This window comes from Agelaius phoeniceus, chromosome 5 (assembly GCF_051311805.1).
Source record: "Agelaius phoeniceus isolate bAgePho1 chromosome 5, bAgePho1.hap1, whole genome shotgun sequence".
Lineage (NCBI taxonomy): Eukaryota > Metazoa > Chordata > Aves > Passeriformes > Icteridae > Agelaius > Agelaius phoeniceus.
In genome coordinates this window covers 69,283,754-69,298,649 of record NC_135269.1, presented here as the reverse complement: position 1 = coordinate 69,298,649, position 14,896 = coordinate 69,283,754, and the positions used below count along the sequence as shown (strand labels likewise).

Below are 14,896 nucleotides of genomic sequence, written 5' to 3'. Positions count from 1 at the left end.
AAACCTGCAGATAATCTTCCTTATTTTAGCCTCAACTAGTTCCTCATTCTCCTGCACAAATGCATGAACCAGGACCAAAAAAAAAAAAAAAGGATGGGACAGTTTCCATTAAATGTAGAACTACAGGTTTAGGATTTATGGTTTTTTTCTGGAAAACTATAAATACTCTTTTCTCATACTGGTGCTCAATAATGCATCTCCAATGATTTCACACCAAGATGGGGAGGATGGAGAGAGAACTGAATCATTCTGGAAACTTTTGAGTCCAGAACCTGATTATGGCTATGATACATATTTCCAGATGGTTGGATGTATTATGTCCTCAGGGATGGAGGGCTGTTTTGTTGACCTCTTGTAGCTTCTTGGACAGGTTAATAAAGACTTCTGGAGTGATTGATAAATGTATGCACCACGTCTCAGTCCTGCTGAACACCTCGAAGGTCAGTGCTGGCTGATAGTAAGGACTGAAGGCACCTCCCAGCCATTTGGGACAGACTTTCCAGGGTGATTAATGAATTGAGATGGTTAACTTCAAGCACCTTTCATGTCTTCCTTATAGTGTTCTAGTTATTAAAGCTCTTTTTCTTTCTTTCTTTTTTTTTTTTTTTTTTTTTTTTGTAATGTATTGGTGGGTTTTGCATTTGATAACACACTGAGAAGGCACTGCAATGAACTTGCTGACAATGTCAGTGGAAAAATCTGAGGCACGTGGAAGATGAGCACCTTGGGGGTGCTCTCCTCCCAGCTCTCTTCCCATAGAAAGTATCAACTGGAAAATGTCAGGGTTTGGTAATAGGTTGGTTGATCTTTATAAAGTAAAGGAGAAATCTGTTGTTTTATTGTCTGTTCAGTAAACAGGTCACATCAGTGATCAGTTGTGTTCATACAGCAGAGAAATTATAATACAATTACAAATATATATATATGTGTGTAAAATATGCACAAGTATCTATATAAAATCCAGTATTCTAAGCCCCACATGTGTCACAGGTATCTCAGTGTGTTCATTTTGCATTAAGGTATCAGGATATTGGCCTGTAGGATATCAGGCTTGAATTTTGTCCCTCTTCCATTAATTTCCTTTATGGACTACAAGCACACTTTCTGTTTGTTTTGGGAAAAGGCCATTGTTATTACAAGTTAAAGAGATAAAACATATCATGGCACAAGAAAAAGACTTCAATTTTAACAGAAATCAAAAGCTCCTGCTTATTAGGATATGATAGGGATGTAAGCTCCTGACTTAATGACTTAAAATTTCCAAAAACTTATCTTTGGCTTCATCTCATGCTTTAACTAGACAATAGGAAAATTATTCTGGAAGTCTGCAGGAAGATTTCTTTCAATTTTTTTTTTCTCACTAAAATGTTTCATATGTTGGGTGGGAACAATCCCTTCCTTCCTTACATTTGAGAGGCTGAGCTGGCTGTGTATAAAGCCATCAGCCTTGATATCCTTGTGGTCCTAAGGAGGATATGCTTGGAAATGAAGATGGATTGAAGATTTCAGTGCAGGCACTGCCAGATCACTTCCTTTCCCAAATCCTAATTTTCCTTAAAAACCCTGATGCTTCCAACTCCCATTCTCAGGTACTTGGGACCATGCAGTGCAGAGGAGCAGAGAGGCTGATCTGAACAGAAGTATGTGTGAAAGAATTTTGTGATCTCCTGATCTTACTTTGGTCATTTTGCATTCTCTTAGAAAAGAAAATGTTCAAGTTCTGTTTAAAAAGAAAAGGATTATGGAAGAAATTTAATAGTTGAAAATAGGCATGTATGAGTTGGATGGAAACATCTGCTTTTTGAGAATTGTATTCTTAATGGGTTTGCTCTGATAGCTGATCCTGTTTATCTGCCATACTGCTGTTAATATCAAATGCCAAATGCCTAAATCTTACATTATTATAATAACAAGGGTTGGCTTCCACAGGAATTGTTACCTCCCAGAGCTTTGTGCAATTCATACATTAGATGTAGCCTTGGAGGCAAGAGCTGCTGTTACTAAAATCAAGTTACTCTTTCTTCAGCAAGTGGTGTCCAGCCTTAGCCACCATGTCTGACTCTGCTTCATCTTCCACATAAGAAATATTTATTTATTCTTAAATCTGCATGTCTTACCCAGATGGTTTTATCCTGTCACCACCCTGTGACAGACTGAAATGTTAATCCAGTTTTCAGAAGAGAGACTGGAACTTTACTTAAATTAAATGCCAGCCAGCAGACAGGGCAAGTTTTTGGCAGGGTCAGGAGCTGAGCAGAGATTTTGTCTGTCCCAATCTGTGCCATGTTCTCCAGGACACCCATTTAGCTGTCAATGCTTATGTTTTCTCACTGAAGCTACCAAGTAAAAACTCTGGTAATGACCAAGATGATGACAATTTTAATTTTATAGGTGTATTTCTATATTATAGGATTTCTTGCTTGAAGAATGCCCATGCATAGGTGCATTTCTATTATATCAGATGAGTTTTGCAGCTATTTTTCCTGCCATCACTTTTATCTGACCTGTAGTGCTGCATCCTCTGACAAGGCAGCCAGGTGAGCATGATAATGTGGTACATGTGATTGCACTTCTTTTACTGCAGAAAGGCAGAATTTCTCTTCTTTGTACCCTCATGTCAGTTTCAGGGACAAACAGTCCCTCAGTTTCATAAACCTGGAGATTCATTACTGAAGTGTTGGGTATTGCTGTCCTGAAACTAAGCCGTGGCTAAATTAATTAATTTATATTCAATAAACCTTGGGTCAGAAGGTCCCTCCTGTGCTACAGGGACATGATATACCAAGGAATAGAGTTTGAGCTTCTTTAGTGTTTTTTCCTTAAAAATGATAAAGAAATTTCAGTTTCTTGCCTGAACTGTTCAGCTTAAGAAATTTTCCAGCATTTGAAGAGGTGACTGATCCCCATGGTTTGCATTTGGGATTCTGATGCTTTCTGTCCAGATGCTGCATATTTATCAAGTTCAGCTTTTCCAGCACCTCTGTGAGATGGAATTGTGATCATTTGTCAGGTGGAAAGGCCGCAGGATGTGGAGTGACCTGCCCCAAATCACCCTGCAGACCTAGGTCAAGAGAAGCATGGATTCCTTCCTCCCCTAACTTCAAAATCATCCTTTCATAAAAGTGAATTTGCCTTCTGACATAGACCCAGGTGATGTTCTCACCCATTGAATCATTTAGGTTGGAAAAGCCCTCTGAGATCATCAAGTCCATTTACCCAACACTGCCAAGTCACCACCAAATCCATGTCCCCAGGTGACACATCCACATGTTTTTTGACCAATTCCAGGGACAGTGATTCCACCACTTCCCTGGCACAGCCTAATATTCTCAAGTAAGAAATGCTGCCTTTCTAACCAGATTTCTCATAGGCAGCATGCTGACAGCTTTCAGCTTGTTTTATTTCAGTGATGGACAAATTCAGTGCTGCAATGGCAGAACTCATCCCTCCTGTAACCCAGGCTCTGCACAGGGGGCCTGCTGACATAATAAACAATTGCTCTCTATAGCTTTAGTAATGTGAGCATTAATATTGATCCAGCACTGACTTCTCTAACGACCAAAAAAAATGTATCTGTTATCTTGAGAAACCTCCCAAACAGCTCCAGTCTCCTTTCATTACAGGGGAGAGTTATGAGGGCAGATGGTTGAGGTGATATCCATTTGACCTATAGATGCTAACTCGGGCTGGATCATTAATAAAGGTGGCTGGAGATGGGGAGAAATGGCAGTAAAGAGAGTTTAAAAGCAATCCTGTGCACAAAGGATGGTGCATCCAGAAGTGCAGGGTGGCAAACGAGATGGACAAGGTGAGGAAGTGGCCACGTGGTTGTAAATGCTCATCACCAAGTCAGGCAGCAAACACTTAAAATCTGATGTTTTTCCATGTTTAGTTCCTGCTCTGGTGTGAATCCTTTGGGAGGAAAAAGAGCCGTAGGTCTTGAACTCAAGATAGAAATTTCACTTTCTCTAATTAACTAAACCCCCCACCACCACCAAAAAAAAAAACCAAAAAAAAAAAAAAAAAAAGTGCTTCATTGTTTTCTGCCACAGCTGTGGTGGCTCGGGTTTGAAAGCTGCTGCCTGGCAGAAAACCAGTCCTTGCTAAGGATCAGACTGTGGCCTTGTTCCAAGAGAAATTTGGATTTCATTTGACCACGATAGGATTCCAGATTGTCATCTGAGCATGTCTGAAAAGTGGTGAATGTGTGTCAGTAGTTAAGTGCTCATGAACTTCCTTAGTCCCTGGATTGTTCAGGACTGACCCAGGCAATTTTTTCCAGATGTTTTGGGGAATCCAAGTCCATATAAAAGGGATGGTAATGCTTCTGCTTCCTTACTAAGTTATCTTTGTGGCTTGCAGGAATGTGCATGAAAGCTGGAGCCAAGACACCCCGATTTCTTGTCTCACCTCTACAAACTGCACTTTAACCTTTCTGCCCTTCCCTGGCACCTCCACACAAGATCACAGAAACTTTGTGGGCCCGCTGCAAACTTTACTTGGCCTTATTAAAAAAAAAATAAGCATTGCTCTTTTTTTATTGTACAGAACTCCGGTCCCTGTTCTCCAAAGCTCCTCTGAAATTGTTTTTTTGCCTTTGATCCAGCAGCTGCTGGTATTCTGCAATCCTGAGTAGGTAAAATATGAGAAGCACCTTGGGATGGGAAGGAGTTATAAAAATATGAAATATTGCAGTGCCCTTCTGTGAGATACAGTATAAGAGGGGCTGTTCAAGTGGACACTGGGCAGAAATCTTTTTCTAGTAAATGTAAATTTTTCTAATAAGTGTAAATTTTTACAGTAGTTTATTTTCCACTTTATTGACTCTTTTTATCCCTGTGTTTCCTGTATTAAAATGGTTAATATTCCTATCTCTATTCTAATATTCCTTTTCTATTCTAAAGTCTGTATCATCAAACCCTATCTTTCCTAATATTTTAATTTGGCTACACTTTTCATCTTGTGGCTGAGGCAGAAGATTTCTCTAAATCCCAATTTTAAAGTATGATGTTTGTTTTAAATTTAATCTCCTACTTTTAAATGAAAACAAACTCTCAGTTCTGAAGTAGGTGGAATGGGGTTTGGAGGGAATTTCTCAGTAGCAAGCAATACTGTGTGACATCTGATGAATGCTCATTCTTCATCCCCAAAACCTTCTGAGCGGGTGAAGGCAGCTGATTTCTGCAGCAGCTTAAACAGAGATTGAAATTACTTCCATGATGGGGAAGCAGATTTTTTTTCCCCCATAGCAGGTGCAGGCTCAGTCCAGAGTGATTTCTCAGTTATACTCTAACTTTGCAGTTTCAAAAATTCAATGTCAGTGCCCAGCCAGGCAAAACCTAACTCCCTAACATTTCTGTTTTTCACGGAAGGCTAAGACTTTATCCTCAGGCGAAGTCTCCTCTCTGGGCTGGCTGCTGTAAATCCTCTGGGCCCTGGCGAAAGCCAGACTTGCTAGCTCATTTTACTTAATTTGTGATGCTGGCAAGATTTGTGCTGCAGCCCAGGGCTCTTGACTCAACTCTCCTAAATCAGAGCATTGACACATTACAGTAGAGAAACACCAGCGCAGAAAACCTGAAAATAAATTCCTTGAAAAGAGCTATTTCAGAAAGATGCTGTCTTGCTGAGTTTTAAATAGTGTTTAGTGGAATGTTTCAAGTTTCTTGGTGCTTTTTTCATTAAAGCCACCTGCTCATTAGGAAGTTGGGTTTTAGCCACTGTCCTCATAAATGTTTTTTACTACATATTTCATGTGAGAATCTTGGGGCACTGGATATCTTTCCTCAGAAACTCTGATAGACAAAATGTCTTGAGTTTTTGCAGGTGGGTAAACAGAAACTTGGGGTAAAGTGAAATGAGGTTGTCTGTGTAGGAATGTTAACCAACAGAGGTGTAATGATGTAATTACTCCAAATACAAATGTGTCAGGTTAATGCCTGTGTAGACATTCTTATTCAGGACTAAGAATCCTTTTTCCTGCTCGGATAATTCCATTTTGAAAGTGAGGAAGTGTATCAAAGAGGATAAAGTGCTTGGCTGTGGTTGTGGAGATCAGAGGTTCTCTTTTTAAATCTACTGTGGATTTGTTGGGAGATCTCAAGTGGATTTTCTCCTTTCTCTGCACCATAATGTCACGTGTGGCTCTGAAGATGGTGTTGTATGTAGAAAAAAAAAAATTGTTATTAAACAAAAAAGCAGAGCAATCACACAGGTGGTATCCACACTGGTTTGGAATAGTTGATGTCTGATGTCTGCACTGTGTAGATTTCAGGTTTATCTTGTTTTCAAAAGCTGGTTTTTGGTCTCATAGCCTGAATGCCCATTTGCTCTGAAGTGTGCTAGGTGAATTCCTTCTTCATTTTGGTTGCACTGCTGCAGGAAGCTGGCATATGCACTCCAGGATTGTCCCACAATGCAAACAAAACAACAGTAAGGGAGATGATGGGAAAATGCATTTCAAAGGCACGTTCCTGATCTGAACCAACACACACACACAGTGCTGGGGCGTTCCCATAAAGTCATAACAGATAATGTCCACCTGCAGCAGCTCTTGAGATGGTATCAGAGACAGAACCTGGCAGGTGAATGGGGCTTAGTCCTCTGCTTTAACCTTCAGCCTGTGCTGCTTCAGGAAGAACAAACTAGGTTTAGGAAGATGTTTTCCTAGTAGTTAATCTGCAGTGAAACGTGTGTGATATATAGGCAAGAAAAACAGTTCTGTGTAATTTTACTTCAACACTTTGCTTTGTCACTGTGTTACAGCAAAAAATGCTTCAACCTCTTTCCCTTCATTTAAAAATGAATGAAGAGGTTATTAGCGTGGTTTTGGGTAGAACTGACACTTTGGGCCTGCCATTGGTGAGCTCTACCCTCCTCTCCTTTGCTCATGGGTTCAGTGTTACGCTGCAGTGAGGGCACCTGCCAGTTCTGGTGGTGGCTGATGTGACACAGGAGGTGCCACACGTTCCTCCAAGCAAACCAGTAAGAACGGTGGCCAGTTGTCTCTTCTGGGCTGAGCTGCCCGTGTATATTTGTTGTGGTGCTTGTTTGTTTATGTAAGACACATTTCAGTTATCCTAATGCTTTTCTAAATGTTCTTTGTTGCAGAAGAGGAAGAGGAGCAGGTTCCTACCGATGGAGGTACATCTGCAGAGGCCATGCAGGTCCCACTGGAAGAAGAAGGAGATATGGAAGAGGATGAGGCAATTAATGATGAGAACTACTTGAGCAAGAGACCATTAGAAAGTCCTGATACTGAGGAATTCCCACCTGTGAAAAGGCCAAAACTGTCTGTTTCCAAAGGGGATGCCTTGGATGGAACTGTGGAACAACGTGAGCCTCTTAGCTCAATAAATACACAAAAAGTCCCACCAATGCTTTCTCCAGTTCACGTTCAGGACAGTACAGACCTTGCTCCCCCTTCTCCAGAACCACCGATGTTGGCTCCCATTGCAAAACCCCAAGTGCCCACCCCCAAACCTTTAGAGGCAAAGCCGTTCGTACCCAAAACAAAGTCCAAGACAAGTTCTCCAGGACAAAAGACAAAATCACCCAAAACTACACCCTCACCAGTGGTAGCTGGGAGTCCCATTCGTTCACCAAAACCTGGATCCAAAGAAAAAAAGTCACCGGGTCGCGCCAAGAGCCCAAAAAGTCCCAAAAGTCCAAAGGTTCCTGCTCACGTTCCACAACCACCTGTGAAGCCTGAACCACCGAGTAGACCCCCTCTGGTTGCATTGAGTGAGAAGATAGGAAAGGAAAATATCCAAGTGAAACAGGGACAGACACCACCTGAGCCTGCCCCCAAGCCAAATCTGGACAACCAGGTGAAGAAAGTGCCGGTCATGGACAAGACCATCGATGATTCAATCGATGCCGTGATCGCTCGTGCGTGTGCAGAACGAGAGCCGGATCCCTTCGAGTTTTCCTCTGGCTCTGAATCAGAAGGGGAAATTTTTACCAGTCCTAAAAGACTTTCTATTTCAGAGTCTACAACTCCTAAACCTTCTGTTCCTGCCAATAATGCAAATAAGGCGGGAGCAACTCCAATACCTGCCTCAGGTGGGACTTCAAGTTCAGACATTTCATGGACAATGGATGACTCAATTGATGAGGTCATTCGGAAGGCAAACATGGGGACACCTTCTAATCCACCTACCAACTTCACTTATTTCTCCTCTCCTTCTGCTTCACCTCCAACTCCAGAGCCTCTTCTCAAAGTCTATGAGGAGAAAACCAAGTTGGCTTCATCGACAGAAGTGAAAAAGAAATTGAAAAAAGAGCTGAAAACTAAAATGAAGAAGAAAGAAAAACAAAAAGAAAAAGATAAAGAGAAAAACAAGGAGAAAAATAAGGAGAAGGAAAAGAACAAGGAGAAAGATAAAGACAAGGAAGGAAACAAGGAAGCAAAGTTTCAGTGGAAGGAACTACTTAAAGAGGAGGATCCTGATCCGTATAAATTCAAACTAAAGGACTTTGAGGATGCTGACACAAAAGTAAAGTTGAAAGATGGCAATACCAAAAAAGAGAGAGAAAAACATAAAGATAAAAAGAAAGAGAAAGAGAAAGGCAAAAAGGACAAGGATAAAAAAGACAAAGAGAAACTCAAAGATAAGGGTAAGGAAGATAAGATAAAGGTGCCATCAGCACCTCTTGTGTTACCTCCCAAAGAAATGTCCATGCCCTTGTTCAGCACACCATCTGCCATGAGGCTTCCCAGCATGTTACCTTCCTTGTCTCCCATGCTGCCCGAAAAACTATTTGAGGACAAAGAGAAACCTAAAGAGAAGAAGAAGGACAAAAAAGAGAAGAAGAAAAAGAAAGAAAGGGAGAAGGACAAAGAAAAGGAAAAGAAGGAGAAGGAAAAGGAGAGGAAAGAAAGAGAAAAGAAAGAGAAAGAAAAGGAGAAACACAAACATGAAAAGGTAAGCTGGTTGGATGAAGTGAGATGTCACACTTGCTTGAAGAATCCACATGGATTCCTGTGTTTGCTGCTGAGCACTGTCTAAGAGCTTTGAGGAGAAGTGTGGTTACAGGATTGGTGTTTCTTAATGATAACAGCTCCAAGGAAGGCATCCACCAAGAGCTTCAGAGATTGTCCCACATCTCTGGAAAAGAAAACAGTGGAATTCTAGTTCTGTGAATTTGAAATGTCCTGGCTTTTCTCAGCCTTCTTTTCACCTGGAAAAGCTGAGGCTCAGACACAACAACAACACACACAGCAAAGGGATGCAGTGTTGTGCTGCAGAAAGTCTGTGGGTTTCCACTAGAAGGGCAGCAGCCCTATACCTTTCATATAAACTTTTAATTTTGTTTCCAAAAATCTGCTGTTTTGAAGTTTGTAGAAGCCTGGAAATTCCCAGGTGGACAGAAATGAGAAGCAGACTGCCTTCAAATAAATGTTATCTTACATGCTGAAAAGAGTTGCTGAATCTTCCCTTAGCAAATCTGCCCCCTTGTTGCTCCAATTTGTTTGAAGCAAGAAAATTATTTTCAAATTATGGTCTAAGTGTTCAAATGTCACTTTTCTTTGGAGTCTTATGCTTGAGAGACAGAAGGGGAGAGCTAATTTTCAAGGGGTTTGAGCTCCTTCCATTCCTGTAACTCTTACTGATTTACATCAGCCAAAGATAATTTCTTCTCTCCAATATCACCTAATCTTGAGAATATATTTAATATTTAAGAAATGAAACCAGCATATTTGCATGTTATCAGATTTGAAATCCCATTAGAAGCAGCTCCCCTAATTCAGGATTTGCTCTAATTTTTTTGTCACTTCACCTTATAATACGCATTAAATTGTTAACATTGAAAAGAAAGAAGAAAAGAAAGAAGATTGTCTTCCTGTGTGATAACCTTGGATACAAGAGTTCCTAAATCTCTATCCTTAGCCTCAGGAAGCACTGTGTGAGTCCCAGTTTTACCAAGATGCTCTTTACATCCTGCTTTGAGTGTAATACTCGGTTTGTACAAGCTCAGATTTGGGACATTCCTCATTCTCCTTTTGTTGCCACTCTTACATTACCTGCTGGACTTGCAACAAAGTGCTGATTTCAAAACTTGATATATTTTTTAAGTTTACAAATGGTTTTTCCATGCAGAATCTGGCTGATGTGGAGAACTAATGTTTGTCTGCTGTGGATGAATTTGTGATCAACAGAGTAGTGGCCCAGTTGTCCATGATAATTTCATGTCTGGTTTTAGACTGGAGCAACATTTTCATAGATTCCATATTTTGTCTGTCTGCCCCTTCTGCCTGAGCAGTTTTGGCAGTATTTTGTTGAGAATTTGTGCTAAATGTGGGTGTATGTAAAATAGAGGCAATGAGTTGCTTGTTTTCCATACCTTCAGTTTTGCATTTCTTCTGCAGTTTTCTGTGTCAGGTTTGCTTTTCGAGTGATAAAAAGACACATAAACAAATACAAACTGGTAAAGATTCAGTATAGACTCACCATATATATATATTAGGAAAAGGAGTTCAACACTAATAAAAACTTGGACAAATTAAATTGACAAAGCTGCCCCATTACCTTGGCAAAAAGTCCCTGTCAAAAGATAAACTTTAAAGCTAGAATGCATGAAAGAGTCCCCAGATAGAATTAAAATTTAAACTGATTCTTGAGAGATAAGCTTTTTTTAAATCCACCTCTTTGCTGCAAGTCAGGATTTTAAAAATAAATTTCCCCTTTAAATCTCTTGAGCGATTTTCATTTTTTGCAAGGCCGCACTGCTGGTGTCCTGGAAAAATGGAGAGTTAGAGCTTTATCAGTTGGTGCCCTGAGGTATGTGGCAAAGAAGCTAAATCCTTGAAGATTAGCAAAAAAAATGCAGCACATGGCAATAAGGGGCTTATATGACTACTAGTATTAGTTCAGGTGAAAGAAGTATTGCTTATACATAAAACTGGACAAATCCACTGACAATGTATTTTTAGTTAGCTACAAAGGAGTCTTATATTGCTGGACTTTACCTCTTTGGTGATTTGGGAAGCTTAGTAATCCACTGTAAATGCTCTTCTGCTGGCCCCAATTCCCAGTATTACTCCAGAATGCTGCTCTTTCGTTTTAACCCCTAAAAGTACATGTTTCCTTAATTTAGCTTTTAGATCACACAATGACTTATTTAGGCAGCAGTTGTGCTGCAAGAGCAAATGATCAAGTTACAGCTTGGACATTTAATCTGCCACAGTGCATCCACCTCGGAGGTGTAAGCACAGCCTGGGAGATGAGTTTGTGGGCTCACTGCAGTTTCAGCTCCTGATGGCCAGGAGGAAATATCAGAGTCCCATTTCTAATATTGCTGTAGTTAAACAAAAACTGACTCAGCTGTAATGTTCCCATTTTTGAGCCTTGTTGTAGTTATTACCTTTGTGCACATCCAATCCTGTTGGGTGATTGAGGCTTTTTATCAAGTTTTTCCTGGAATTTTGCCCCAGGCTGCTGAAAGGTACAGGGCAGCAAACAGAGCACTGCATAAATGGCAGAAAACAGAAGCTGAAGGCTTCGTGCTGGGCGTGTTTGGTGATGGCACCAAGGAGGAGAAGCTTTGTCTCAGGGCTTGCCTGCAGCTCCGTGCCCTGCAGTGGTGTTGGGTGCTGCCCTCAGAGCCAGAAAAGGAGATCTGGGGCACTGCCTTGTGAGCTCCTCCAGGTGAAAAGCAAACACTTGGAGCAGTTACACCCCATTTGTACTCCAGAGATTACCAGGCACGCTGTAGGAGTGACTGAGCAGCTCAGGGAGCAGCTGCTGACCCAGTTTCAGCTAACCTTAATAAGCTGAGCTGGAAACTAAAGTAGTTGAGGAACTGCTTCATGAGAAATGGAGCCATCCTTGCATCAGGGCAGGGCTTGCCAGAGCTGCCCCAAAGTGAGCTGCCCTTGCTCCTGTGTCAGAATCCTGTCATCAGTGTACAGGAGGACCAAGCTCTGCAGGATGAAACTGTGAATGCTGTTCAGTTTTCTCTCCAGTCTAATGATGTAAACCCTACACACAAACTCATGTTGTAGAAAGATGCTTCCTGTCCTCTTGTATCAAAGGAAAAGATTTAGCATTCTGGTGGAGCCCTGTTTTCCTCTCCTGGCAGACTGTGATGTTGGTGTCTGAGCACAAAGAAGTGGTTTATGTGCTTTTCTTCTGCCCTGTGAGCCCACACCACCACAGTTTAGAATGGACCAAGGACCTTTATAAATGGCATGGGCATCTCTCTGTGCTGTGTGCTGGAAGCTGCAGCAGCAATGCCTGTCCTGAGATGTTTTGTATTCAAAACAGGCACTAAAGAAGGAGGAAAAACCTGCAGGAAAAGAGGCAAAATAGGCTGTGCAAAGCCATAGTCCTGAGCCTGCAGTAGCCAGGGTTCAGTTTCAGTCTCTAAGCAGTGGGTGATGTTACAGGTTAAGATGCTGGGAAAACAGAGAAAGGACTCACCTGTCACCTGTGGAAGATGGCAGTGAAATTGTTGGAGGCATTTGAAACTTCAGGGGAAAAAAGCTCTTGCAACACTCCAGGGGAATGACGTAACAAGAAATGGTTCTACATAAACAAAGAGTGCAGAGGGGCCTGTGAAATCAGCTAATCCATATCCATGGAGAGCTGCATTGCAAAGCACAGTTCATTGTGTCAGAGCAGGAACACCACTCAGGCTGCTCTCTCTCTCTCTGGCCTAGACATCTCCTGGAGAGCAGCTCCAGTTCTTTTGCCAAAATGCATGAGATTTTGTCATCACCTTTCTCAAAATAAGTCCCACTTGAGCCCTTCCACTCTGGCCTGCTCTCTCCCACACTGCATTCTGTGCTTTGCATTGGTTGTTTGCCCTCCCTTTTTCTGTGAAAGGTTTATGAAACTGGAAATCTGATCAGGTTTCCATTTAGTTGTATGCATATTAGTTTTGTCTAAGCTCCTGGAGCAGATTCAGCCAAGTGGTTGTTTTATGAAATATGGTGACACACATGCTCAAAATGAGATCAGTCTCCATCTCTGTTTTTATATGTATATCTCTTTCTATATAATGTATATATATTTGTCATATATGGACATAAGTTGAGTAATGAATGCCTGGAGAATCATTACAGTGTCAGCTGTAGCATCTGTGGTCATTCTGGACAGGTTTTGCAAACCAGTAGCTCAATGGGAGTTGGTAATTTTGGCATATACTGGTTCCATAAGTTCAAGGACATATTCAAATGATCTAAACTCTACCAGATACCAAGATTGGAATCCCAGGCCACTTGAAAAATAGTCATTAAAAACCTCAGCCTAATTGCAGTAAAATGCAGGGGCTGTTATGCCTGTGTGGATAAGAACTTTCATAAAGTATTCAGTGTTGGTGAATTCACCTTGGAGTTTATTTGCTTCCTTTGTCTCTCCTTTTGATTCAAGAGACTCATGGTACATTTATGTGATGAACCTGGGAAATAACTGAATTTAAATCTCAGAAAAATGTGCAAACACCAATGGGTGCCTGACAAGTTTGAGCACTAAGATCAAAGCATTTCATGACATTGTTTAGAAACAAACTGGGAAGTTTCATGTCTCTAGAAAAGTACTTAATCAGGAAGATTTGCTAAGAAATTGGAGGTACAAATGGAGCAAAATTTGAAGTTGGTTTCTTTTAGCTTAGGGTTTGTATTTGTGAATTTCTACAGCTGGGTCTCCCTGCAGACTGAGACCCATCCACGCCATGGGACAAAGTGTAAGAGAGCAGTGATTAGTCTGTCATAGTTTTGTTTCATTAAGGTGATATACTCTGGTTAACTCCATCAGTGCTTTCATGTAATTAATATATTTTGGGAGTCTGCTTGCAGTCTTTGATTGATGATTGTGTTCTCCTGTACAGATAAAGGTGGAACCAGTTGTTCCAGCTCCATCTCCGGTTATTCCTCGGCTGACTTTAAGAGTGGGCGCAGGCCAAGACAAGATGTAAGTACAAATAAATCCATCTGTGAGGTGTGTGCTCACCTCTGGCACTTGTGGGAGCTCTTCTTTTCAATAGGAAAAGCTTAAAAATTAGTGGCAAATTACATTTATACAGCAAAGTGAGACTCATCACCTTCCATCCATCCTACTGTGTGTCCCATTCCATGTCTTTCTAGGGCATGGATTACAGGACTCCATCTGGGCTGGCATGATGCTTCCAGTGACATTTAGTGAGGTTTCTGTAATGGATGCTTATCCAGAGTGTAACCTACAGCTAAATTTCACAACACTCCCCAGCTAACAGTTGTTTTATGCTTTAAAACATAACAGTTGGAATTCCTTTATACACATCTGTTTTATTATAACTGTTGATGATTATTCATGAGTGTGCCTAACGCATTTCAAGTGCTGCTTCATTAGCTCCCTAATTACTGGGTGCTGTTGTACAAATAATAGTTACTTTGTACTGGATGAGCATAAATAGGGTGATCCCTATCCTGAGATCATGCAGCATAAACAGGAGGCTGGAGAGGCTGGGGAAACCATGCGTCACCGGGCTTCTTAGGCTGCTCCTGTCTTGGATGTGAAGGGTTTCTTTTAATCAGGTTTTTCGTGTTGATTTCATGGCACAAAGCACACTTTCATGTCCAATGGTAAACATGAGCACACACAGATCTTTCATTTCCATCCCTCACATTAAATACTGCTAATGCAGTTGTTTCTCTTCTAGACCCATTATGAACCAAACCCCCTAAAGATTCATTTGTCTGCTCTAGAAGTCAAATGGGATTTTGATGATTATTTTCTTTTTCTCTGCTGTCCTACTTTGCCCCAGTAGCTAGCCCTGGCTTTTACTGGTTTGAAGCTGCTAAGGGACTTGTCATTCCTTGTTTTCTAAGGGACACTCACATCCCAGTTATTGACCATTTTTGCTTTCTTCCTTTCACAGTATTTGAGTGTGATCTAAAATTTCTGTGCCTCAG

The 14,896-nt window shown here is 41.1% G+C and overlaps 1 protein-coding gene across 1 annotated transcript in view; it reads left to right on the top strand.

Annotated features, from left to right (window-relative positions):
* The window catches only part of TAF3 (TATA-box binding protein associated factor 3), a 116,135-nt gene that overhangs the window by 81,187 nt on the left and 20,052 nt on the right, over window positions 1-14,896 (top strand). Inside the window, exons 3-4 of the mRNA XM_054631444.2 lie at window positions 7,111-8,927; window positions 13,834-13,916. Of these exons, the coding sequence (XP_054487419.2) occupies window positions 7,111-8,927; window positions 13,834-13,916 (1,900 nt within the window). The remainder of the gene's footprint in view (window positions 1-7,110; window positions 8,928-13,833; window positions 13,917-14,896) is intronic.